A 26,233-nucleotide genomic window follows, 5' to 3' on the forward strand; every position below is an offset into this window, starting at 1 on the left:
AGAAGCGGAAGCGGCCTCGCCGCGTGGGGTTGGCCGCGGCCGCCGCTCCCGGTCGTGCATCTGTCCGCCGGTCCGTCGGTCCGTGCCTGCTCGCAGCCATGGCCGTCCGCGCCAGCTTCGAGAACAACAACGAGCTGGGCTGCTTCGCCAAGCTGACCAACGCCTACTGCCTGGTGGCCATCGGCGGCTCCGAGAACTTCTACAGGTGAGAAGCCACGAGGGCCCGGCCCAGCCCGGCCCGCTCCCTGTGCCCGCTCCTAACGGCGCCTTGTTGTTGCAGCGTGTTCGAGGGGGAGCTGTTCGGGACCGTCCCGGTGGTGCACGCCTCCATCGCCGGCTGCCGCATCATCGGCAGGATGTGTGTGGGTGAGTATGTGAGTGTGTGTGGGTGAGTGTGTGTGTGTGTGTGTGTGTGTGTGTGTGAGAGTGTGTGTGTGTGAGAGTGTGTGTGTGTGTGTGTGTGTGTGGGTGAGTATGTGTGTGAGTGTGTGTGTGTGTGTGTGTGAGTATGTGTGTGTGTGTGTGTGTGTGTGTGTGGGTGTGGGTGTGTGTGTGAGTACGTGTGGGTGAGTGTGTGTGTGTGGGGGGGGGGGGGGTGAGCGGCCGCGGCCGGGAGGAGCGGAGGGACGGCGGGGCCGTGCCCGCCCCGAGAGACCCGCAGTGCGGTGCGGAGCGCGGGGAGACGGCGGCGCTCCTCGTCCTCGGGGGGTTTATTTGGTCGCACCGTAGGGATGTTGTAACGCTGGAGAAGATTGTAGAATCCTTAGAGTTGGAAGGGACCTCTGGAGGCCATCGAGGCCAGCTCCCCTGCAATGAACGGGGACGCTACAGCTTGATCAGCTACCCCAGGGCCTTATCCAACCTCGCCTTGGAAGTCTCCAGGGTTGGGCCATAAAACACATCCCTCAGTAACCTCAGCTCTTCCTGTGCCTCACCACCATCGCTGGCAATGATTTTTAAGGCTCTTCTGTACTGTTCTGGATACAGTACTCCAGGTGAGGCCTCAGTGCAGAGCAGAGGGGCAGGATCACCTCCCATACTCTCCTGAACTTGCATCTTTTGATGCAGCACAGGATACATGTGGCTTTCTGGGCTGTGCGGGCAGTTTCCAGCTGTCACAGTTTTGTGCCCACCAGCTTCCAATCCCCCAGTGCCCCCCAAGTCTTTCTTGGCAGGGCTGCACTCAGTCCTTTCATCCCCCAGCTTGTATTGGTAACAGAGGTTGCCTCAACCCAGGTGCCAGATCACACACTTGGGTTTGTTGAACTTCAAGAGATTCACCTGGGTGCATTGCTCAGCCCGTGCAGGTCCCTCTGGATGACATTCCATCTTGAGCATGTTGCCCCCACCCTGCAGCTTGATGTCGTCAGCCAACTTGCTGAGGGTTCACTCGACTCCCCTGTCAGTGTCACTGATTAAGATACTAAAGAGTATCTGCCCCAGCACTGCCCCTTGGGGACACCACTCATCACTGAACTCCATCCAGGCCATGAGTCATTGACCTCTGCTCTTTGGACTTGATCCCACAGTCAGTTCTTTGTCCGTTGAGGAGTCCACCCATCAAATCTGTATATTTCCAATTTGGAGAGAAGGATGTTGTGGGCAGCTGTGTCAGAGGCCTCACTGAAGTTGAGATAGATGACATCAGAGGCCTCTTCCCTGATCCACTGATGTAGTGAAATAAAATAAAAATCAAGCCTGGCCAATAGAAACAAACGAAACCCAACAATAAAGCAGCCACCAAAAATAGGGTTAGAGGGAGTGCCTGCTGGTCAGGACTTGAAGAGAGGTCGGTGATGTGCATAAATTGGTTTTTGTAGTAAGCAGGGAGAAGCCGCTCTGTTTCACTGGGAGGTCAGTGATTCAGAAACATTGCTGGAGGGAGCATTCCAGATGTGAAGGGCAAAGAGAGGTCTTTCACTGCCTGGCTGTTTAGTAGAGCACACTTGGTGCTTGCTGTTTGTTTCTGGGCAGCCTGTTCACACAGTCTTACAGCCTTGCTAAAGGAAAGGAACAAAAGCGAGCACAACATGTAGGCTTTATGGGGATGGTCAGTGTCTCTTGGGGGGAAAGCATACCAAAGTGTTTTGTTTAGAACCTTGTGTGTCCCATTGAAAAGGCTGGATAAAAGTAGTGCAGTTTACCTGTTTATATTCTGAAGTCTTTGTTTCATCTTCGTTTTCCCCCTCACCTTTGCTTTTGTATTAATAAATGGTCACATTATTTCTGTGGGACTGAATTTAGGGCTTGAAAAGAGCAGATAGGGCAGATAGGGGCCCCACGCCATTGCGTGAGCATCATAGTGATGGAAATATTTGCTTTTTTAGAATTACCCAAAGGTGGAACTCTTTGTTTTCTTTCTCCTTGTCTTGTTTTTGGGTCATCTTAGGGAATAGGCACGGACTGTTGGTCCCGAGCAGTACAACAGACCAAGAGCTTCAGCACATCCGTAACAGCCTTCCAGATTCTGTGCGAATTCAGCGAGTGGAGGAGCGGCTCTCGGCGCTGGGCAATGTCACTACCTGCAATGACTACGTAGCTCTCGTTCATCCGGATCTGGACAGGGTATGTGGCTTCTGAATTCAGTGTGGATGCATCTGATATTATTCCTAAGTTGCAGTTTCAGCTTGTAGCTATTGGGGATTACTGTAAGTAGTGTCAATGTAGGAGAACTATACTGACAGCTGAGCTAGCATCACGTAGGAAGCCGTGTTCCCTGTTTCCTTTCCTCTCAGGAGAGAAATTACAGTACTAGATTTTGAACTTATGACTCAGTTTCAGTCGATCTGTTTCTTTTCCTATTGTTATCTTTACTTGTAGGTGTGGATCCTGTCCTAGGTACATAGTGTGCATACTGCATCCAGCATGCTGTAGTTAACTGTGCTTATAGAAAGAAAGGAGTGGGATATGGAAGAGTACTGTGAGATGCAATTAGCTTTGCATGTATAAAAATGAAGTAAGAGCATGCGTGTATGTAAAGAACACAGAAAATCTGGTCAGGACTGTAGTAGTTACAAGATGTCACTGATCTTATTGAAAGTTTCACAATATCCATAGTCTCTACCAACACTGTAGTGGTGTATATGTCCTTAGTGAGAAACAGGAGCTCTTATATAAGAACTTAAAGGCAGGGCAGAAAGAAGAGAGGAAGAATGCTGCTCAGTGGGGTGTGTTTGGTGGAGTTGCCTTGGCTTCCAACTCACTGCACATGTAACAGGATCCAGGTTAATCCAGAAGAGTGAGAGCCTTCTGTAATGTTGGAATTGCAGTGGGTTATGAAAGTGGAGGCAGTTGTGGGTGTTATGAAAGTGGGAGGATCCCAGCTGGTTACTCTTTGAAATAATACTGTGATTTCAATGTGTGCAAAACCATTTTGCTGAACGACTTTGTTCTCTTTGTTTGCAGGAAACAGAAGAGATCTTGGCAGATGTGCTAAAGGTTGAAGTTTTCAGACAAACGGTAGCAGATCAGGTGCTGGTAGGAAGTTACTGTGTATTTAGTAACCAAGGAGGAATTGTGCACCCCAAAACTTCCATTGAGGATCAGGATGAACTGTCTTCATTGCTGCAGGTCCCACTCGTGGTAAGGCTTGTGAGGTGTGTTTTTTCTCACGGCTTCCTTCCTTCCCAGTTTGTGGTTTTAGTGTTTCTACATTCTCACGGGCTCCTAGACACTGTTTTTTCTGTAAGGATGTCCCAAATGGGAGGTGAGGAGAAGACCTGAAGGAAGACGGTCCTCTGAAGCGTGTTTCCCATCTTTCCTGTGCTTCAATAAGCTGCATAGAGCCTTCAGGTTGCTTCTGAAACATTCTGCCAGGGTTATGCAATTTGAGATGACTCACACAATGTGAGATGGTCTGTGGTTTGGCCAAAGGCACTGCTGAAAAAGAGTTGAGCAGTGAAGTCCTGTGTCTGCTTAGTTGGATTTTTAAATCCCTGGTTGCTCTGCTTCTTGTTCACGTAATGGTTGTTTTGGGTTTTGTTTTTTTTTTCCTCTGAATCTCATAGATTTCTCTTTCCAGAGGTTAAAGGCTGCATAAGGAAGCATAATGAAATGTGTTGATGTCAGCATGCCCTGCTAACTTTTGTCACTTTGTTTATTTTCTAGGCTGGGACAGTAAACCGTGGCAGTGAGGTCATTGGAGCAGGAATGGTTGTAAATGACTGGTGTGCCTTCTGTGGGTTGGACACAACCAGCACTGAGCTCTCTGTCATTGAGAGCATCTTCAAGCTCAATGAAGCTCAGCCAAGTACTATTGCTACCAACATGAGGGATTCCTTGATTGACAGGTGAGGAAAATCCAGCTCTGTATATAACTGTAATCAAAACAGAGAGGATTTCAGTACAAGGAAGCTATAAAACTAGCTGCTTCTCAAAGCTGATTGCTCTCCTTGTCTGTTCTGGCTTCAAGCGTGACAGGAAAAAGAGTTTGGGGGAGGCCCCTTTCACCCTTCTGTCCCCCTGTTGGGGAGAAGGAAAGAAAACAACCCCATTCAGATAAGGAGAGGTAAAAGATTTAATACAGATGGTAGAAGACTGTAAGATAATAATAAGAGAGAGAGTTCCTATTAACAAATAAAACAAAATGGGGGAGAGGGGACGTTTCTGACTGTGCTGCTCGTTGCTCTGCTGGAAACTGGAAGAAACCTTCACCCCATTACCAGAACTGGAGATCAGACAGGAATAGTTGGGAATAGTAGTTGGTTCATCTCAGTGCGTCTTCCTCTTGGAGTCAGAACTCAGGTGAGACTGCTGGAGAACAGGAGGTGCAGTTCCACAGCACACAGTGCCTACTCAGCCACCAGCCTGCTGCAGGATGTCATGATGTCGAATACAGATGAAAACAAGGCAGTTTCCTCTTTGCTTTTCTTGGGTTATTGATGAGAATTATTTTGTTGTCATATGTTATCATAGCTGATAAGCCACTGAAGTCACACATGGGAGATGTAACAGTTCCTGTTACTGTTTATAGACACAAGAGTGGTGGTGATGTTGGATCTTTCCCATTTATTGATCAATGCAAAAAATTCTGCAGGCTTTAGGAGCCTGTGTGGGTGAAAATTAATTTCATTTGGGCTTTTAAATGGTTGTAATTCATTTGATGATTGCCATAATCCTAGAGGTGTATTCTTGAGCTACTCGAGGCACTGTAATTTAGAATTCCCAACTCTTACGTATGGGAGTGGTTTTATGGCATAGGGAAAGAATGAGGAATTCTTGAATGAAGAGCCCTTCAAAAGAGATCTTAGCTGCCCCTTCACTGGTCATATTTAATAGCATGGTGTTTCTGAGCACAATTAAACATGTGCTTTTAGTAACTGCTAGGATGAGGTGGTGTACATGTTGCCTTTGCCAGCCTGACAAACATGTTCTTACAGCTGGCTGTCAGCAGTCGCCAGACCTCCTCCAGTCTTTTCACAGATTTCTGTTTTAGGAAGGGAAATTACTGACAGTCCTTTATGTCTGGGCATTAGGAACTGGTTACAGCGGTGTTTTGAAATGTGTTCTGCACTCTGGCCCTTCTCTGCTACATCTCATTTCTGTTTTGTCTCTTCAGCTTGGCATGAGCAGTGTCGGTTTGTGCCATCCAAGAGGCTCCTAAGGAGTGAAGAGTCAAGCTGCAGTTTGGATTACAGACCTCCAGAGCTTTGTTTCTGCAGGACTTGCACCAGGAAGAGGCTACCAAAAAACCACCGTTTTTGTAATGTTTTGTAAACTAAATATTATTGCAAAAAATAGCAAATAACATACACAAGTTCCAGATGTGGAATGTTCTCTTATCCCTTTGCTGATGCTCTTCGTTTCTTCTTCAGCTGTGCTTTCTCTGTGATGCTGACCAAGGCCTTTAAATTAGCCCACAATGTTCACTTGTTTGGATTTTGGTTACTGATAACTAGAAAATGGTTTTGCCTTAAATAGAGGATTAACATTCTGCTGTGCAGCAGGCAGTTTCAGCACATATACGGTACTGCCCACTCTTTCTTTTCATGCTCACGGTGTTTCTGCTCTAGGTAGGCAGAAGAGCCCCCGTATTTCCTGTATGAAAAACATAATAGTCAGCTTGCCAGAAGACATTTCCAAAGGTGTCTCCTGCTGTCCTGCCCTGACTTGCAGCTGTTTTCACAGGGCTGGTGGTTCTGAGATGGTCGGTTCTGACTGAAAGTGGAGTTTCTCAAAGAAGTCAAACCAGGGCCTTAGCAGCCAGTTGTGACTGCAGAGCAGCGGAGTCCAATCTGTTGTCTGTGAATGTCAGACCTGTGTGGTACGTCTGAGGCTTCTGCAAAAGATGCAGTTGCTGGTGGCTTAAATGTTCTCTATGGGAGTTGGCTGCCTTCCCTGAGAAACTCTTAGAAGTCAGCAAATTGGAAAGAGTTGAGTCATGTGATCTTGAGTTACCCTGGAGGCAAAGGTTAATTAACAGTTGTAAATGGTTACTGCATTCAGTGGTATATTCCACACTTAGAGCTTGCTGTTGAAGAGTTCTGCCCTTGCCTGGCAGTGCTGGCGATGCAGAGGAGCTGTAGAGTTAACAGTTTCTGGTATTTATGGCTCCCTTAATGTAGCGAGCAGCCTTTCTTGGCTGTCTCCATGTCAGTGTTCAGAATCAGAAGCTGATTTCCTTCTGTCATCTCCCAGGGCTTTCTTATTAGGAATAAATTGTAAAGAACCTGACTGCTGCTGTGCTGTTGGCACAGAATCACCGGCTGTAAATAAGTAATGCTGAGCTTTTTTGTGTGCAGCTTGTTGGGTTTTTTTACTTCCTCATTCCAATCATTAGGCAGAAATGCTGGATTGTCGTGATCCTGATGTGTGTTAGAACTGCTCGAACAAGAAAAGTAATCCAGTTTCTGTGAAATGCAAATCCATTAATAAGAAAGATCCTGAGATAATGGTGAGGGTGGTTACGTGCCAAGGAGTGCTGGAGGCAGGCAGAAGGACGGGGCGTTGCTAACTGTGCTGTGTATGACTTCCTATGGAACCTGCACTGAGATTTGGGAAGTGGGAGGTTCCCAAAATACAGGATCAGCTCTAAACAAAAGCTTTGTGGGAATTCAAACTGGGAAGGTGGACCTATGTGCAAAGATTGACAGAAACTGTAATACGGAATGGGATCAGTAGGAACGTGAGCCAGCAATAAACTGGATGCTTTAATTGCAAGTCACGTCTCATGAGACCTATGGAGTGACTTAAAGAAATTTGGTTGTGCTCTCTCTGAATTACTGAGAAGGCTTTTGGCAGGGTTTTGTGCCAAATGCTTTTAAGGACCGTGGATAATGCTGTGGGAGGGAGGCTCACGTATGTGCCAGAGGACGGGGAAAAGGTTAGAGTAAATGGTTGGATCTTTCACTGGGATTTCATAGGGAGCTCTGCTGTGTCCTGTTGGGGTGGGGCAGTGGATTAGTGCAGCAAAGTTGGCTCAGGATGCCTCATTCTTGTAAGGATGAGAACCAACTTGTTGACGGGAAGGTGTGAGATAGGAGATCCCTTTGAGGTTTAATGTCTGATTATAAAGCAGAAACAACTGACCCCTCTTAGAGTGGAGGAGCACTTCTGTTCTGACTAGTGGTTGGTATGTCCCAGCATGCTTAAACTTGCCTGGAAAAATGAACTTATTTTACTGGTGATCAAATTACTCAAACTAGTCAAAAACTAATAAATCAATACGGAATGCTGAGTGCAAAATAGAGTACTTTACGGCTGCTCTTTGCAGGAGCTGCAACTGCTGTGCATAAGATGGGTGTGCCTGGATCTTGCTGCCCAGATGGCCAGTACTGCAGAGCAGTGTGTTGTGCCAAGAACACGCTTGGAAGAGCCCCTTGCATGTGGGATTAGAGTTGGGTAAGCGCTGATGTTCCCTGCTCCCCTGTGTGGGCAGTATGTCCTGGTGCTGTGCTTCTGGACAAGAACTACAGTGTGGCCACCTGTCTGTGGAGATGCTTTACCCATGCTGATGGGAGATGTACTGGGATGATAACTCATATGATGTGCTTGTGTAGCATCAGACAGGATCCCAGCAAAGAGCTTGGACATGGGAATCTAAGGAGCTGTGTCCTACGTGAATATTTGCATCTGGATCCAGGCCCCCAGAAATCACAGACCAATGTGTAACCCACACCTTGAAGATGAGCATGCGCTAGGAGTCAATTGGGAGGCAGTTATAAAAGGTACCAAACTATTTCTCCAGTTCCTTGAGGATGCTGTGGGGCAGAAGGCTCACCTTGCTGCAGCACGGCGGGGTGTAGCTGTGTGAGCAAACAGCTGAGCTTCCTACAGCCCCTGACATGGTGCTCCTTGCACAGCTGGTCACTCAGCGTGAAGTACTGAAGGAAAGCAAAGCCAACCTTTGGGCACAAGGAGAAAAACCCAAATGAACAAAAGCAGACATTTCTTCAGGTTGTAATTTTTTTGTTGTTTTAATGATGGCTGTTGGAAGTTGCTCAAAGGTTTGGGCTGTCACAGTCCCAGAGATGGCAGCGTACAGATGAGTTGGATGTGCCATGTGGCTGTGGCGTTCATAGTGTGCATTCTACCACATATATAGTACACATAGCAACTTACGGAGTAGCGTGTATGGGGGGTGCCTAATTAGTAGCTCTGATTTCATTTGGTCCTTTGCACTCCTTCACCCATCATAAGACATTACCACATTTTTTCACTAACATTCAGTTTGGCATCTACTAGCTGCTCATTTCATAATATCTTCATAATACTTTCTATGCTTAAACACAATAAAAATTGTGGCTACAGAAATTAACCATGAAAGACAAAATACAGTTGGAGACCACGTGTTATGCAGTCCTTGTGGGCTTCGCTATGAAATACCTATTGGGCTACCCGGCTTCATCACAGCAATATCTGAGCACCAGGTAGAAATTCAGAGTGCAAACAGCCTTTCTGCTTTTTCATTCCTCACTGCTGTACCTACAAATGCTTACAGCATGTTTGACAAAAAAATAAAAGTCCTTAGGATTGTTTGTTTTTTTTTTCATAGCTAATATTATGGGGTTGTACTTCTCTAAACTACCTGGACATTCTGTGCATTGCACTTCCATTGCACTGAATAACATTCAGTTATAGGCAGACGGCTTACACTAATCACCTATTCCCTACAGTGGGCGTGCAAAGCAGTTCATACACTTATATGAATGGCACTTTCATACGGGTCTGGACTTAACCATTAGATTGCACTGCAAGAGACCTCCTCTCTTATTTAACACAGTGGGACTATCTGTGTCAACAACAAAAGGGACTGTGCTTGTGGTTAGGACACAACATCCCAAACCAGGCACAGCTGTCACAGCGATAAGCAGAAGCAATCATTGTAAGAAAGGGGGCTGTGAAAAGTTACTGACTGCAGGCCCAGGTATTTATTCAGCCTCTGCTTGATTTTTATGGCTCTGTCAATCGCGGTTAGTGATGAACTCATTCCACGGTGTGACATGCTTCCTTTGGTCCTTGCCAAACATTTGCACGTGAAGAAGTGAGCAAAAACAAAATTTCAAAGGCATACAATGTTTGAAACATCTACAGGGATTGGCTTTTGTTTTATAGACAGGCCTGATTCTTACTGTACCTCGACTATTCAGCAAGACGTACCGACGATCTCACTCCAACAAACATTTCCATTCTCCTGAAACCCAATGTACAAATTCCACAATCTAGTTACACATGCCACGTCACAACAATTCACCTTTTCCCAGCATCTTAACAAGGGCAGAGTGCAGTCTACATTTATACATTTTCCATTACATTGGTAACCACGGCTTTCTGGCTCATGGGAGCTTAAGGTGATATGAGATCATTCTTTCATGAACAGCTCCCAAAACAAAAACATGTATTCCCATAATTGGTGCTGTTAGACGCAATTACTTTGTCTTCGGACTGTCCCAATTAGGACTCGATGTTGCCAAGTAACATTATGGTGTCTGGTTTGGTGCTTCGTGAGCTTCTGCTCGGCCCTCGTTGACCTTGGAGGGCTGAATGGTTCCTCGTGCACGGTGCTGAGTGGCAGCGTTGATTAGTTATGAATGTACAAAATATCTGACCAGCAGGTATTGGAAAATTGTTTCCAGGTTCATTCCCTGGTTTTTGTAATAAACTAAGAAGATCTCTTAGAATGGCTCAGCATCAGAATGTCTTCTGCTTACGATACTGAATTGTTCCTGTTCATAGGTTTCATGATCTTAATTCATTTATGAGAGCTATTAAAAAAATGGTTCTGTTCAGAGGTGGTTTAGCTACACTGAAGAATGCTGGGTTTAACAGGGAGCACTGGTGCAGGGAACTGACGGAAGTTTCCCGAGACAGCTGAGAAGTTTGAAGAAAACCTGTCTTGAAGTCTCTGATGTTTGCAGAGTGGGCCTGTGGAGAATGGCACACCAAGACTTACACGACTGAGGCATTAAGAAGGAACGAGGCTCCACACCGCCTGTATTTTTTTTCCAGTTTTCCTGCTGCTTTCAGTCCCAGGATGTCCAAAACTTGTAAAGTCACTGAAGTAGTTTTGTTTGGTAGGCTTTGAATGCGCTTTCTTTTATTCTTTTCTTTTTCTGTCCATATCCTCATCGGGTCGATGTGCAGCCGGCTGTGTCATACCCACTCCTGGACAGGTCTTTTGTAGTACACAACATTCTGCTGCACTTCTTTGTTTTTAAACTGGAAGATCGTATACACCAAGACAAGGATACACAGAGACAAAATGCAAGGGATCACAACTGCAATTGCATTTACAGTGCTAGGCACATCATTTATTGTCACCATAATATCCACGTCGTCGTGGGGGAGGCGTCTGTCTTTGCTTCGCTCGACATCCTTCTGGTTACAGCCCATCCAGTCTTTGAGGATTGACCTGGGGTAGCCTGGCTCCACGTTCAGCCTCTGGTTATCAAACTTCCAATACTCCTTCCCCTTGTAGAAGTAGGTATAAACTAGGAGACAAAACAGAATAGTTCTCACCATACTGTTTCCAACCAATTAAACTCTGCATGCATGAGGTGTACAGAGAGCCAGAAAGGCTGCAAGGTGGCAGCTCTCCCAGCCAACAGCACATACATCCAGGGCATCCCAGAACACAGGCATTTTTGGAGCTTGATTAAAAGGTGAAGCCCCAACCTTGGCTTGTGGGTGCTCCCATGGAGCACCACTCCCCTTGGCCAAGACAAGCTGATGAGCAAGATATAAGCTGCAAATAACAAAAACACTGAACCCACTTTCCCCATCTTAAAGCATTCTCATCTTAAAGGTGTTCTGCACTGTTTTGTTTTCCTTTTTGTTGTTCTTCAGTTTGTGGTGTTGTTTTTCACTAAAGCATCTGTAAATATGCACCAAGCTATTCGCAGTCTGCAGAATGTCAGTGCCCGGTTGTGATACTGCTTGGACGGGTACTTGGGTTTCTGTTCTCAGTCTGAGACCAAACCCAAATAAAATGAGTCCTCTAGACAACAGAATCTGGAAGACTTGGATGTTAAGAAGCAGTCTAGTCCTGCTAATAACAAGCAGATGGTTTATACCACTTGTTGTCTGAAGTATCCCTCATCTCCCCAAAGGACTCCAAGATTCCTTTCCTAATTACTCATCCGTGATTAGTGAAAAAGAAAACTTCACACCACACAGAGAAATGTACTTGAGGAAACCTGTGGAGGTCTAAACCTATTCTCAGGGCCTGGCTAACTTCAAAGTACATCATGCAGGCTGGAGACAGCAAGTGAGCTAGCTACAGATAAGAGAACAGAGGAACATGTAACCCATAATCATAGCCCCAAAAAATCATAGGTGGGGACTGCAAAAGTCCATTTCCCACCCGAAAGACCTGGATGTGGTTTAGCAGTTAAGGAGCTGCCTGGGTAGGGATAAGGGAAGAACCTGACTGCCCATACTTGCAGATGCCACTGTGATGTTGGGCTGCCTGATACTCAAATCCTACCTCACCAAAAATACCCAAAACACCCCAAATCCAGCAACCCAACTCCCAAGCTAGACAAGATGTTATCCATGTAATCTGTAGAATGACTGCAGATACATACAGCCTTCTTTGCTGATAAAAGCGCCTTGTGGAGCCTGAGGGATTCCTCTCCACACAGTGATGGGCTTTGGGTATCCTGGGTCCGTCGCTCTCTTGTCCTCGTTGTATCTCCAGTACCTGTCTCCTTTGAAGAAGTAGGTTTTGCCTACAGGCTCCCAGCGCAAAGCTGTGTCGATGCCTTCCCGGGGCAGGCAGTTCCCCAGCTCCACGAGACTGTGTGGGTATCCTGGCTCTGCTGTCACTTCCTTAAAAACCCAGTACTTATCTCCTAGAGTTGAAAAGGGAACAAATGAATGTGCAGAATTTGTACTTAAAGCAATACAAATGTAAAACAGCCACCATGAACCGCAGCATGGAGGACATTAACTGTACCATACTTAACTGTATCATGTGAAAAAGTTTCTCCTTGCAATTTTAAACCTGAAATTTCTCCATTTCATTTGGTGCTCCTCAGCTCCTGGTTTGGAAAGTTCAACAACTCTTTCTCATTCAACTTCTCCATGTCAGTCTTGACTTAAAAGGCTTCTCTCACATCCTGCCTTTGTCAGCCCTCATTCAGGCTGAGGAGCTCTAGGATATTTAATTGTTCCCTGTAGGAAGGCCGGTCCATTTCCACTGCCTTTCTCTGATCCTTCTCTAGTTTTAAAATGTTTTATTGAGCTGAAGGTCTGAAGCTGTGTGCAGTAATTCAGAACATATTTTTGTACAGGAGGACGGCAATGCTTTCCAGCCCTTCTGGCTTACAACCTGTTTTCAGTGACAGATCACCTCCAGAAACTACCACAGTGAGAGGAGCTGCTGTGGGCTCCATGTAAGGACGGGCATTTTGTTTCTTTAGGGAAAAACACCCCTGACAAATTTTCCCAGCACCTCAGAAAAGATGTGAACACATATAACAGCAGAAGCTCACACTGCACCACCTGCAGCAAACAGCAGTGTGCCTCCCTTAGACCAGAGCAAGGACAGGGACTGTAACTGAAGTGCCTTGTACCTTACCTAAATGCCACTCGCATGCTCCATAACTCAACAGACCATATTGATGCCTCACCTGTAACAGTTACTGTTACAGGCAGTCAATGTGCAGTGGCTGGAATTCAAGGTATCCCTCAAGGATGCTGGCTACATTCTTCCCCAAGTCTCCCCAGGCTCCTCTGACCCAGGCACCAAACCTTCATCCCTGTCATGAAACGTGATCTGTGCCAAAACATGTCCAAGGAGACAGCTGGGAGCCTCAGCTCCTGTTCCTCAGGGAGCATCTCCCTTGTTATCAGATGGAAGCCAACACCCAGTGAACCACATTAGCTTTGCAGAGTTTCCTGGCAAGGCCAGCCCACACTAAGGAATATTTTAAGGACTGGCTATCACACCGGAAGGTGAAAAGCAAAGGAGGACACTTATATATGGCTCAGCTGTTAGTACAACCAACACCCATTAGCAAAAACGAAGTAAGAATGTGTAAGGAAAGGCCATGTCTGTGCTAACAGCCACTCTTTTCAATGTATTCTTACACCACCCACCTTCTTACTGGACTAAAAGTTTATGAGGGGTGTTGCCACAGCAACCATCTTTGCCAGTGCTGCAAGGAGGAGAAAAAGAGCATGACTTAGCTGGCATGGCAAATGGTCACCCAGGCACTTCTGCAAGCAGAGATTTTTCAAGGCTGCAGGAGGTCTCATGGCTGAACTTTGCAACCCAAGTTGCAACTGACTCACACAGCTCCCTTTGTAGCATATGCAGGAGGGCATCTGAATACAATGGTACAAGGGCTAGCAGGAGGCTAGCTTCAGGAGGCTGTGCAGCACCACTGCCCTGTGCTGCTCCACAGCACTCCACACCTGACATACAAGCAAGGACAGGGGCTGCTTCTGCTGTGTAGCAACACTTCTTTTCTGTCTCTCTGATGAAGAATTCAAAGCTGGTAACTTGGTCAGTGGCTTGGGAAACACTGGTCGCTTGAAATGCCCCTCTTGGAAGGATCCAGCAAACCTGTTCTCACTACCTTAATGGTATGGAAGTGTGAAGCGAAGCAGGTGTGGTAGGTTTGTTCTGCAATATACCGTACCTTTGAAGAAAACAAATTTTCCATCAGACCTCTCATAGGCTGCATCAATCTTGGCGGGGAGACCTTTCCAGAACTGCTCAATCTGCATGGGATATCCCTCCTGCACACGGTTGTTGCGCAGACGCCAGAACCAGCGATCCTGAGAAAACCAGAAAGCTCTTCAGACTGATTGCTTTTATCCTGCAGTCACATCAAGCTGCAGGTCCAAATTACTAATTTTTGGCTAAGCCTGTAATCATCAAATGAAGAAGTCCTGGTTTGGTTGAGAGTTGCAGTGCTGCCAAACACCTCTTCCAGTGCAGGAAGCATTTCATGGGGGAGATGTCCTCCAATGGGGCAAGAAGTTCACAAGTGGTGATCCTCAGGGGTCAGTATTGGGGTCTGTCCTGTTCAGTATCTTTAATGGATGATCTGGGTGAGTGGACTGAGTGCACCCTCAGTAAGTTTGCAGATGACACCAGGTTGGCAAAGTGTCAATCTGCCTGGGGGTAGAAAGGCCGTACACAGAGCTTTCTCCAAAACAGTGGTCAGGTGATGGAATGGGCTGCTCAGGAGGATGGTTGGGTCACTGTCTCTGGAGCTGTTCAAGAAATGTTCAGATGTTGTACTGAGGGACATGGGTTAGTGGAGAAATATTGGTGGCAGGGGAGTAGATGATCTTGGAGGTCTTTTCCAACCTTAGTGTTTCTATGAATCTATGATTCCAAGCTGATTACTGGGGCTCTGACAAAGGGTGGAAATAACAATAGGAATAAGGAGCAGGGACAGGAAAGTCTAAAGCTCAAAGTATTATGAGCTCATTTGTGAGTGGCCTCTGTATCTCCTTGCTGAAATGTCACACTTGTCCCAGTACAGCTGGTGCTCAACTACTTGACCCAAGGACAATCATCTATTATATATCCCTTTTGATCATTAATTAAAACTATAAAAAGTTAAATCTCAAGAAAAAGTAAGAGAATAGCCTGGTTCAGTTGTTTTCTGTGGCTGACGTGTTTTGTCCATTTGATAACCTTCCACATCTATCTCTCTCCATATTCACAGCCAGTGAGCACCGTGAAAGCTGTGAGCAAGACCATGGTTTTCTAGATTAAAAGTGCTCTAATGTGAGTTATTGACCAAAGCTTGTCCTTCCCTGCCTGCATCTTGTGAGCAAGGTTGATACAAACGCCCCAAGAGCTTCAAGTACAGTGAGTGTTCCTTGAAGCCCAGGGTTTGGTGTGTGCCATCATGGAGGCCATGAGGCTCAGTGCCTGCTCTATTACTAGCGTTGCTTTCTGGCTTTACCTCTGGCTCCCCTCTCAGCGTGGTGATGTCTAAATTCTTTGCTGATGCACCCAGTCAGCTTTTTGGAGAACAGGCTGCCTGTTTTAGCATGTAAATAACAACAGGCACAGTTTCTAAATTACAAAAACAATCTGCTTACATTTCCCTCTAATGTTACTCATTTCTCAGCCTCAGAGCTTCATTCCGGAGCATGACAAATGTGACTCTAACTACTTTATATATCTTCTTGTCTTTTCCCAGAACAAAGCTAAGGAAAACTTAATGAACAAGCAAGAATTTTTAGTACCTTGAAAACAAACATTTCTCCTCTAAAGAGAGCCACGGTGTTAAAATTGCCATCGCAGATGTTGGGTTTTGTACCAGGAGGAGATGGCCTGTCACCCAGAGGAGGACTGGGGGGTCTAGGCTGTCTCTCGTGTTTTCTTTCCGAAGTGGAATGAATTCTGCGAACAGGAAGAGTTGGTAAAGGCCTGGTTGGCTCCAGAGGCTCAATAGGAGGACCTAGAAGTGAAAAGAAAAATGTTCAGCAAAGTCACACTTTTGGTTTTAATAGACAACAGATTGGATGAATGGTGTAGTGAGGAATTTCTATGTTCTTTATGAACTATATACAATTAAGAGCTCATTCCCTAGAAACGAGAAGCAGAAGAAGATGCATCCACACACAAAGGATGTCCCAAAACAGGCGAGGGATAGGAACTGTAGAAGAGCCAGTATGTTTTCATAGGTCCTTCCAGGGAAGCTGCAGATAAAACAAGGAGGATACACACTAATCACACTCCCAGCTGAAATGAAAGACAATAGCCACTGAATATAAGTGTTGATTAGCCTATTGAGAAAACAACAACCAAAACAAGAACAAAGCATTAGCAGGCTGGACAAGGCTGATACTCACTGGGGGAGTTACCCTGTTGTTCGTGTCTGTCTGGCCGGTGTTCTGAGAAGGAATCTACTAGTAAGGATTTAGATAGCCGTGGGGCTGTACGCCCACGGGATTCAAAGAGGAGTTCTGCAGACAAATATTCTGAACTACAGCACTTAAAATGATGGTTGAGTGCCCAAACTCCCGTGTTGACTTAAATCCTATGTTATCTTTTCAAAAGTTTCCTATAATAATTAACATGACAGTCATCACAGATAGCAACAAAGACATCATCAGGAAAAGTCATCACATTTAATTTTTGAGGTTCTGAGAAGAATTGTGTCTACAACATTCAGGAACCATTCAGACAGTTTAGACCAACATCATGTGTAACCAGGCCAGAAACCCTCAGCTGCAAATCCTCTGACAGATCTAAAGTTTCTGTTACAGATAAAGCACATTTTCCAGACAGAGACATTCAGTTTGGGCCTGAAGACTTAAACAGGAACTCCTCTGTAATTAATAACAATCTGTTCCAGTAATTAAGCCCTGGCACTCTGAAGGTTGTGTTCTTTCTTCTGTCTGAATTTTTTCAGGTCTAGATTCAGATTTTTTTCCATTTTCTATTTCTAGTTTCTCATCATTTAAACATTAATAGATCTTGACATGGACGAACTCTGAATTCCCCTTAATGAACTAAACAGACTAATTATTTCTGTTGCTGCAATGTCTTTTGAGATCTTGAGACTTACAGCTGTTTTATAAAGAGTTCCACATGCATACCTGTACTTCTACAAGGTGACCTGTCCTTATCCAATGACATCTCCAATTACCTTCCTTTTCATCCCACAGCTTCAGTGAATGAATTTGTAACAATCAGAAAGATCAACGCAATGGAATGGTGATACAAGAGTTGCAATGACAAAAAGACTAACGCAACAGGAAGGTGTTACAAGGGAAGGAATAACGACTGCCCACCATCCAGGTTCACAGGGGAAAACTCCACAAAGTAGGGATCTTCAGAAGAAGATCCTTCCCCAGCGCTATCAGTCCTTCAATGAAGTTTAAGAGAGATGCAGCCAGGCTCAAACACTTCTGGCCCCACAGCTGAATTGCCTCCACCTGTGCTCCCAGGACTGACCAGGGCCCTTTCAAAAGGTGATCAATCAGTGGTTCAGCCCAGGACTCAACAGCTCCCATATAACATCAAATACTGCTCATCTAAATATTTTAGGTGAATCTCTGTTTTACTCTTGGAAAGCTGTCAGCTCATTTGTCTACATTAATTGAAGAAAAAATTACACTGTTTTCATGTATTTCTCATCTCCCTCCACTCTCAGCTGGTCATTGCCCAGTACCTTAGCAGGCCATGATGTTTTGTTTTTTTTTAAATCAAATTCCCAAACTGTGATACTGCTATTGCTAATAATCGATGTATTTCCCCAAATACTACACAGAAAAGATTTCCAGGAACTGCCCACCATAGAAGCCAACAGGGTTAAAGCCCCTAGTTAGCTGGTCAGTAAGGCAGCATCTACACTTGTGCTTCGGTCGAGGTAGCAGGGTCTCTTTGAAGAGAATCTCTCAATCAATTGCAATTTCAGTGCTGAGGTTCTCATCAAGATGCATGAAACACCTTCTTTTTTGGTGAAACTAACATTGAAAATGCACTTCTGGAGCACATCTAGCACATGGCAGCTGCTAATGGGCACCACAGGGAAAGGCTAAAACTAATCCATAGCGCTGCTCTCTACCAAATACAGACACAGTAAGTTTCGAGCTCTCAGAACTCTATCAACCTAATGCCATCCCCAAATACTGCTGCACTTACAGACATGCTACTACTATTCCTGCTATCTGCCCCAGATGTAAACAACCATAGGCAGCACACTGCTGTATAGCATGTGCAACAGCATCTCCAACAAATCACGCTCCAGCTGGCACTTCTGATTCAGGCTGAAAGCTGATGAAGGTAGGACTGCATTGGTACAGCAGGACAAGCTGCAGAGGAAGGATCTTAATGTGGAATGAGGTCCCATGCTGATCTTACACACTGAAAGGCATGGTTCTGGTTTGTTCAGCTCTGTGATGGGAGCATGCTCTTCAGCTCCTGCTTTGGCAAATCAAATGGGGCAGAAAATTGGACACCTGTACAGCTGCCAAACTGAAAGCCTGTGGCTGCCAAAAATGTTGTAAAATCTCTAATGCATGTTGTATATGATGAGATTCCTATGCCAGCACACCACTGCAAAGTTCACCTTTCTAAATGAGATTGCAGCACGTCGCTGCAACAGAACATCTGAGGTGCAGTGCTTTGTTCTCCAGTTTGCAAGAGGCTAATTGCTACCATGCACTGACTCAAACAAAGGTGCACTTCTTGTTGCCTCATGCGGATCAGAAGAAAACTTGTTTGATGTGAATTTGATATATGGTGGAGCGTTTTCATGAACAGCTTTTGGGCAGTCTGTGGGAGCCCACCAGCAGTTTCAGCACAAAGTCTACACCTGGGATAGACCCTTGTGTTGTACAAAGCTGCTAGAAGCAAATTCCCAACACGAGAGCAGGGAGAGCTTCCCGGAGCACTGCTGCCTTTAAACAGGGTGAGATGAGCAGCAGTCTGCAATGCAGAGAGGAACATCTGCTGTCAGAGTAAATCTAGGAGGGAACCAATAAGTCACTGTGTTATGTGTGTGTGAGTTGTATTCAAACCACCTGCTGAAGGACCCACATAGAAAGGAAGCAACAAGTCCAGGCCATTCTGCTCCTCATACACAGCAAACAGACAGGGACTGAAACCACATCACACGCATCACTGGAGGTAATAGAGATTCACGAATTAAACGCATGGTTTCTTAAACGGTGAATAAATCCGGTTAAGAGGAAGATAACAACAAAAACCAAAACAGGATAGTTTCAGATGAGTATCTTCACATTGTTAGAACACCTCAGCTGTCATGGAAGGATGGGTAAGAAAACAGGTTAACACAACCACAGTCCGGGAAACTGCAGAATGAGGCAAACTGGGAGGGGGATCTCCTGGTTCAGTGATGGCCAAGGGAGAGACAGAGAGGAACAGGACAGGGTGGCAGAGAAGCACTGTGATAAATTGCCCCAAAGATGCTGTGGACTCTCCAGCCCCGGAGACTTTCCAGGCTCAGTCAGAGAAAGCCACAACATTAGGCAAGCAGTGTTGGCAACAGCGCTACTACGGGTGAGAGTTTTGATTAAAGACTCTGGAGATCCCTTCCAACCCAAATACTTCTACTCTACCATCTAAAATGCTGCTATCAAGACTGGCAGTGTAAGTGAGAGGGGAAACAGAACGGCTTCATTTCCAGAGTAGGGATAGAAATATGCACAGTGAGTGGAGACAAGGGGCTGTGCAGGGGAAAGGAGCTGTGTGTTCCTTGTGAGCAGGGAATACCCCCTGCTGGACACCCAACTGCTGTGCTCCTGACTGCAGCCAGTACAATCTTATTCTTGTTTCACAGTCATAGCACCACAAAGGACTAAGAAGCTATCTTGTGTCATCTGCTGTGTAGCATGTATCAATATATCGTTCCTGTTGGAACTACGCTAGTTTTTGGATATATTCAATATTAAAAAGATGAAAAGCCAGAAGTGAAAGACTCATTGCAATCCTTACTAAAACCATTCCAGTCAAAAGACACCCCATGAATTAAAAGTACTGCCCTTCATTAACAGCCTGGCTTCAGAGAACTGGAAATGGTTCATCTCTCCCAATGAACTCTAAAGGCCATTCTTGTAGTTCGGTTTTCTGACAGGATGCCCAGCCTTGATCTACAACCAAATCCAGAGATGTCAGCACAGACTGTTCTCACACCCAACTTCAAGGCACCAGGCCCAGGGGTGCCATCCTCAGGCTTTGGTGCTCTTCTCCCTGACAAGACACTGGATGAGTGAGATGCCCCACACAGATGCTTCAAAGGCAGCAATCTGGAGCAGAGAATGTGGCTGAGGGAGAGTATGACCTGAAGGCCATCGCATGGGGATGAAAATCTCCACAGGGAGCTTTTTCTGTTACACTGTGGGCTCAAATTCACAAGGGAGGACCACTCATTACAGCCTGACCCACCCACACTGCAGGACAGCAGTCACAGTCAACTCTCTAAGGTGTATGCACTCAAAGTCATGGTCTTCAGTAGAGAAGAAGAAGATTAAAATACCACCTATAAGCCTTGAAGGCTTTGATTAATCCTAGGATGCCAGTGAAACAAAATGCATAAGACTTGTGAGAAAGATGCAGTTGTTGCAGATTGAGGTGTGAAAGATGAAGGTCAGCAACGATTCTGCTGGACCAACAAGCTGAGCTGGGTCACTAAATGCTTTGATTCCCTGCAATGGCCAAACCAGCTCTGGGCTGTTGCTCTGAAGGAGACAGCCAGGCTTCCCACACATTTTGCAGGAGGTACTGCAAATTGCTGGGACGCAGACTCCATCATTTCATTTATAATACTGCTCTTGCTGTCATTCCCTGCCAACAATGGATTTTTCCTTGCTGCATTTCACTTCTCTTCTTGACCTCAATGCACTCTGGGCTCCTGATTTACACTGACTACAGCCTTGCCTCCTGTTTGTAGTTATACATATTGCATTTCTAAGTGCTGCCTTCACTTTGTCACTGAGTGTGGACTTAGGGATAAAAGTGTGGAAGATAATCCTTGGTGCAAGACAACTCTACAGTTGGGCGCATGCAATGAACAGGGAAGTCCGTATACAACATTGAAACCCACAGCTCCAAGTGCCAGCGGGAACAATTTGCTCTGCAGTTAGGGAGAAAGAAAGCAGCAGCAAAGTCTGTTCACTGCTTATAAAGATGCTCTCTTGTAAAACCTGAGCCACTTTGGAGCCCAATCTGGTACAAAACCAGGAAGAATAGACCCTACAGAGTTTGCCAAGCATTGCTATTATGTTATTGTCATGACAGTAACCTAACTAATTCAAAACAGATGGCTGAAGACAGAGCTTAACAGCTTTATTAGCAGCAGAGATGACTGTGAATGAGTTACTTGCTCCTTGCTATTTATTTCAGAACCTGATGATGCCCACCTTGCCATCACTAACCAGGAAGTATCACACATGCACCATGGCCCCTATCAAGAGAGAGAATATTAAGAGAAAATTAAGTGAGAGGCTTTAGCACAGGTCTGCAATGGGTCTGACCCCATCAGCTCCGCACCTAGCTGTTGTGTGTGACTGCACAAGGGGCCGAGCCCACCCTGGGGACTGAGCCCAGGGCCACTTCCATGCAGGAAGCAGGCAGGAGCCCCCTGCAGCTGCACACCGTGATCTGGAGAGAGGCACCTGGCTGGAGCTTTACACTGTGCAGAGAAGAAGACTTTCTTCCTCTCTATCACAACCAAGGCAAAAAAATGTCAGAAAGCTTTGGGGTCACAGCAGATCACCTTCGGAGTGTGACTTCCACCACTGGCACTTAGCCTCCTCCCTTCATGCTTCCTCTGTCGCAGACCATCTGAATACCAAGGTGACCTGTGAAGATAACACAGAGAGAGGAGGCATTTAGGAGCCACTGTGTCGATAGTTGAGGACAAAATATAATTGTACTGTCCTCCCGGCTATTGACAGAGTGTTCCCTCAACTGCACTGCACCCTGCTGCAGGGTCCTGGAGGATCGGTGCCACCAGGGCTCACACTGAGTGAGCCTGCCAGCACCAAGCATGGCCTTAGTTTCAGGTCAGATCCACCTGCAAACAAAGGGCTTTATTGATATTCACTCCAAGAATAAGATTACCACCACGCCTCTAGGCAGGCTTTGGAATAAAATACAGGGTGCTTGGGGAATAAAACACTGAGCTAAGTGTTTTTGCCAGGCTGTGGCAGCTGTCTGCATACATGGGAGAGGCTCCTCAGGCACAAATCAAAATGTGTGATCCACAGGAGCCAGGGAGTGAGAAAATCAGGTGGGATGCTCTGACCCCACAGCAGTAGAGAGAGGTCCCTTGTCCTACTAAACCAGTTGGCTGCCACCAAAACACCTCAGGGACAAGAGACAGTCCCCCACATCAGCTCAGCACTTACTCCACTGTTCCAGCACCCATAGTACAGCCAGCACATGGGCAGTGGGGTCCTTGTGACCATCACAAAGGCAGAAAGGCTTTCAGAGGTGTTCCTCTGAATGACCAACTGCCACTCAGCTAACAGAGCACTCACCTGGAAGACAAGAGTCCAGGGCTGAAGTCCATGCAAAAGAAGTGCTCTGTAGCAAGGTGACTCACCCTGCAACTGGGTTCTCTGCTTTGGGAGTGAAAAAACAGGGTCCAAAATTTTCAGTCTGGCCTTAAGGAGAAGGAGCAGGAGAGCTTAGGGCTCTGCAAGATTCTCCAACTATGGCATCCAGTTTAGCTCTGGAAAAAAACCTGAAGAAGCCTGACATTTGTTTCAATGCAAAACTGAGGGGTTTTTTAAACACAGAAAGACCTTCAACAGTGAGAGAAGCATTTAATGCCCAGCTATACCTATAAAGCAGAGCTCCTGCTTTAGCTAAGCAGCACTGTCGGCTCCTTTCAGGAGGCAGCTGATGGCCATGGGCCAGCTCTTTCACAACCAAGACAGATCCAAAGCTGGTGAGTCCTTGCCTCATGGCAGAGACCTCCATGTGCCAAGTGGGCCTTGGGTACTGCACAGGAGACAGGCAGGTACTCCCTACCACCATTTTGGAACAGGAATGGAGACCTGGTGTAAAGCAGGTGAGACTCTGGGTGCACCAGAGGATGAATCTGTATTTGCTTCTGGTGTCAACAGAGTCACGCTGGAAAGGAGAAATGTGGACATATAAGGATGCTACACAGCAAAGGAGCCTGGTCTCTCTGCAGCATGCCAGAGGTGTGGTACCAGGGCCTATCCCTGCTGTGTGCCTCCTCCTGTCCTCCTATACGCATAGCACTGTGTGGCACAGATCTAAAAGTTCCAGATCTGGGGGCTTCCCCGAACACTCTGTGCTGTTTCAGGGGATGCTGGCAGAATGTGTGTATGGCTGGAGAAGGGCCAATGCGTGGCGTAGGAGGCCCAGAAGTCCCCAAAGAGAAGCTCATCTCAGTTACTTTGCTGCTGCTGCTATGTAAGTACACAGGCAAGATTGCTGAGAATGAGGATACTGCTTGTCTCTATTCTCTGCACTCATTGAGCACAAGGAGACAGGATTAATCAGTCCATCCAAATAAGAAAAAAGAAAACAGAAACCTTATTTCCCCCAACAACAGCAGCACTTCTATTTCTACCATTATGAGCCAGTCTTCCAGCACAGATAACACAGAGTTAATACTGTCAGCTCATCAGCTGCACAACCCAGTTCTTTTGTGACAGTGAAAAAAATCTGTTCATCTTCTTTGCTTTGAAAGACAATAGTATTGTCCGTTTGCCAATGAGGTGGAAAGATGATAACAGCTTTCCAAAGGAAGACTGAAATGAGCATTTTTAGAAACCTCTGTTATGCTGCCTTGAGCACTAATACCTTAGTGAAAATTGGCCATCTCAAACTGCAAACTCAGTGGCAGCATCTGCACGGCATTTGATGCCACTCATGCCCATGCTGCTGGCAGCCCAGGGCTCATAGTCCATTTGGATTTCTGGAAGTGTTCAAAAGGCATGATCTTGGGCTCACCTGTATGTGCTAGCATGCAATCTGCTTCCAACTCACCTGGACCTTCCCACCTTCCCTGCTACTGCCCATCCACATGCTCACCTAGCACAGAAACTCACCTTCTTTGCCCCTTTAAAGCAGAAGCTTTAGATGGGATGGAGTAGTCACAGGGAGAATCACTCTGCTCTCAAGAGCTGGGATCTCATAGAGTAGGTACTTCAATTTTGCTTGTGAAAATTACCCTTCCAAGTTCTCTCTTCTGGTATTTGTTCTTCGGGAGACGAACATCCATCACAATGCTGTAGAGGACTGTCATTAAACTACTCCTCTTTTGGCACAGAAGGTATGCTAGAGGCTTGCAAATCCATGAAGCAGTACATACCTCTCTGTCTCACAATCATTAAAATCATTTTCTATAGATCAGGGTCTTGGTTATTATTCTATACCTCTCCCACCTTCAGAGGGCATTATCATGAAACATTCCTAATACAAACACTTCTAGTCCTACACCAGATCAAGGTGGTCTGGTGGTTTACAAAGCAGAGTCTCCACATGGAGCTTACAGCCTTTTGCATTAAGTCCTTCTGTTGTTTCATTAAAAGCTATCTCACACATACATGTACATTATGCAGATCTGGGATTGCTCTACAGGAAGACATTTAGAAAAGGTGAGCGAAGCTGTGAAACCTGTGCTTGCTGCATAGGAGTAAAGGGGTGAGAAGAAGCTGCTTTTTGCTCAGGGTCTGCTGACACCCTGTTCAGAGGTGGTATTGCCCAGCAGTGGTTAATTTGTTCCTTGGATGGGGGCTGGTGGGCTTTTCATTACCACATTGGACCTCAGCCCTGATAGCATGCAGCACATGCACTGACTAGGAACTCCTGGGCTATGGAAGAGTTGTGTGAGGATGACATGTCCTCGGTGAGACTGTGGAGGATTGAAATCCTGGAGGTAATCTCCAGGATTAATGATTTGGCCTATCTTCAAGTAGACAGAAGACCTTTCATTTGTAAGCTTAAGCTTCAAAAAGCCCTTGAAGGTAATGGCCTGGCTCACCAGCCCCAAGTAGCCATGCGGACCTAAGTTTTCTCTGCACATCATGTTGACCACCCTGCTCTCCAGACACAATGTCAGAAGAGTCACTCCTAACTATGCGAGCTACCTTACAGCCCACTACAAAATGGTGCCTACAGCAAGACATGAAGAACAGAAGGAGCAATGCTGAAACAGGATCAGTTCAAGTTGTATGACAGTGCCATGGCTGAGTATGCTTCTTCTAACTGCACAGTAACTGCATGCAGCCCTGACTTCAACACTAGGACAAATAAGAGAGGCAGAAAACCTAGCAGGATATCCCAGGGACCTAAACATTATAGTGTCATTTCCAGTTTAACTCCCTTCTGGCCATGCCACTCATAACACAAGCCCATAAGTACAACAGGAGCTATCATTCTGGAAAAGATACGCAAAGAATAGGTGCGATATTTCCCTCTTTTTGTCAAGCACCTCTCAGAATATAAAAATCCTGCTGACTTTTCTTATAGTTCAGTCTTTGCCACACTTGGTGAGCTGCTGCACCTGTCAGCATTAGCTCCTAAGTCAGAGCAATGTTTTAAACATTGACCTTACACTAATCATGACAAGGCACAAGCAAGATTTCACATCACCTACTGTCCTTGTAGGTGAGTTTTCAAATACATCCAGAAGAAAATAACTTAATCGTGCAATAAATTATTAGATGACAGACTTAGACATATTCTTTCCCAAGGGATAAATGCAGACACAACATAAAAACACATTTAAAGTGCAACATTGTCAAAGAAGACAAATCAGACTTAAATTTCAGTAGTGCCTCTGCTCTCTGATTTGCAAGTTCGGTGGAATGAAATTCTGTAGGTTTGAACTTTGTTTTAAAAAAGGATGCTAGATGCAAAGCAGTGGCTTTATGACGTATTTTGCATAGTATGCTCCAACATCACACATACTGAACATCACAGAATACGTCAGGGCAGCAAATCAGGATGTTTTGGTTTTGGGCTAGCTGGTTTGGTAGACAGCACCCCCAAAGCAAGACAAGGCAGACTAGTATTGTGGAATCATGGAATGTTACTGCTATAGCTACAAGAAAGATATGTTAGCAGGTTCTTCTGAGCTCTAAGGCACTCTGATGGAAGGATTTTTCTCATATCTCCTGTTCCAGGGAGAAATATAATCTGCATTTTCCATCTTTTCTCTGTGACCTTAGGACTGAGTTTCCAGAACTCTGTGCTGAGGGATGAAATCTCTACCCTGGGAAGCAAAGCTCCTAACGCAGAAGCTGTTACTTATTCTCTCTCCACAAGTAAATTTCTCTACAACTACCAACACCATTCCTAGCCCACTCC

General features: G+C 45.8%; 2 protein-coding genes across 4 annotated transcripts in view; one reads left to right on the plus strand and one right to left on the minus strand.

The window, feature by feature from the left end:
* Positions 1-8,975, plus strand: LOC146757744 (eukaryotic translation initiation factor 6). Of its 2 annotated transcripts, none has more exons than XR_014935731.1 (6): positions 1-205; positions 281-366; positions 2,390-2,565; positions 3,406-3,596; positions 4,108-4,289; positions 5,558-7,683. XR_014935731.1 is itself a non-coding variant. In XM_085519437.1 (6 exons), exons 1-6 carry the CDS (start codon positions 99-101, stop codon positions 5,565-5,567), a joined length of 738 nt encoding a protein of 245 aa, XP_085375563.1. In that variant the 5' UTR covers positions 1-98; the 3' UTR covers positions 5,568-8,975. The 2 variants fall into 2 exon arrangements, 1 of the variants encoding a protein (XP_085375563.1); XM_085519437.1 differs by having other exon boundaries at positions 3,406-3,582; positions 5,558-8,975.
* Positions 8,386-26,233, minus strand: part of LOC107322832 (matrix metalloproteinase-24) — a 43,574-nt gene continuing 25,726 nt past the window's right edge. For both annotated transcript variants that reach the window (XM_015881336.3, XM_032448518.2), the window contains exons 6-9: positions 15,655-15,869; positions 14,085-14,223; positions 12,024-12,290; positions 8,386-10,928 (exon numbers count right to left, since the gene is read on the minus strand). In XM_015881336.3, the coding sequence (XP_015736822.2) occupies positions 10,591-10,928; positions 12,024-12,290; positions 14,085-14,223; positions 15,655-15,869 (959 nt within the window). In that variant the 3' untranslated portion in view covers positions 8,386-10,590. The remainder of the gene's footprint in view (positions 10,929-12,023; positions 12,291-14,084; positions 14,224-15,654; positions 15,870-26,233) is intronic.

This window comes from Coturnix japonica, chromosome 19 (assembly GCF_054131305.1).
Source record: "Coturnix japonica strain WE chromosome 19, WE-NBRP24, whole genome shotgun sequence".
In the NCBI taxonomy this organism is placed as follows: domain Eukaryota; kingdom Metazoa; phylum Chordata; class Aves; order Galliformes; family Phasianidae; genus Coturnix; species Coturnix japonica.

Coding starts and splice junctions, on each gene's coding strand:
- LOC146757744 (XM_085519437.1), top strand. CDS start 99: ATGGCCGTCCGCGCCAGCTTCGAGAACAACAACGAGCTGGGCTGCTTC. Junction 2,566..3,405: donor TTCATCCGGATCTGGACAGG/GTATGTGGCTTC, acceptor CTTTGTTTGCAG/GAAACAGAAGAGATCTTGGC. Junction 3,583..4,107: donor TGCTGCAGGTCCCACTCGTG/GTAAGGCTTGTG, acceptor TTTATTTTCTAG/GCTGGGACAGTAAACCGTGG.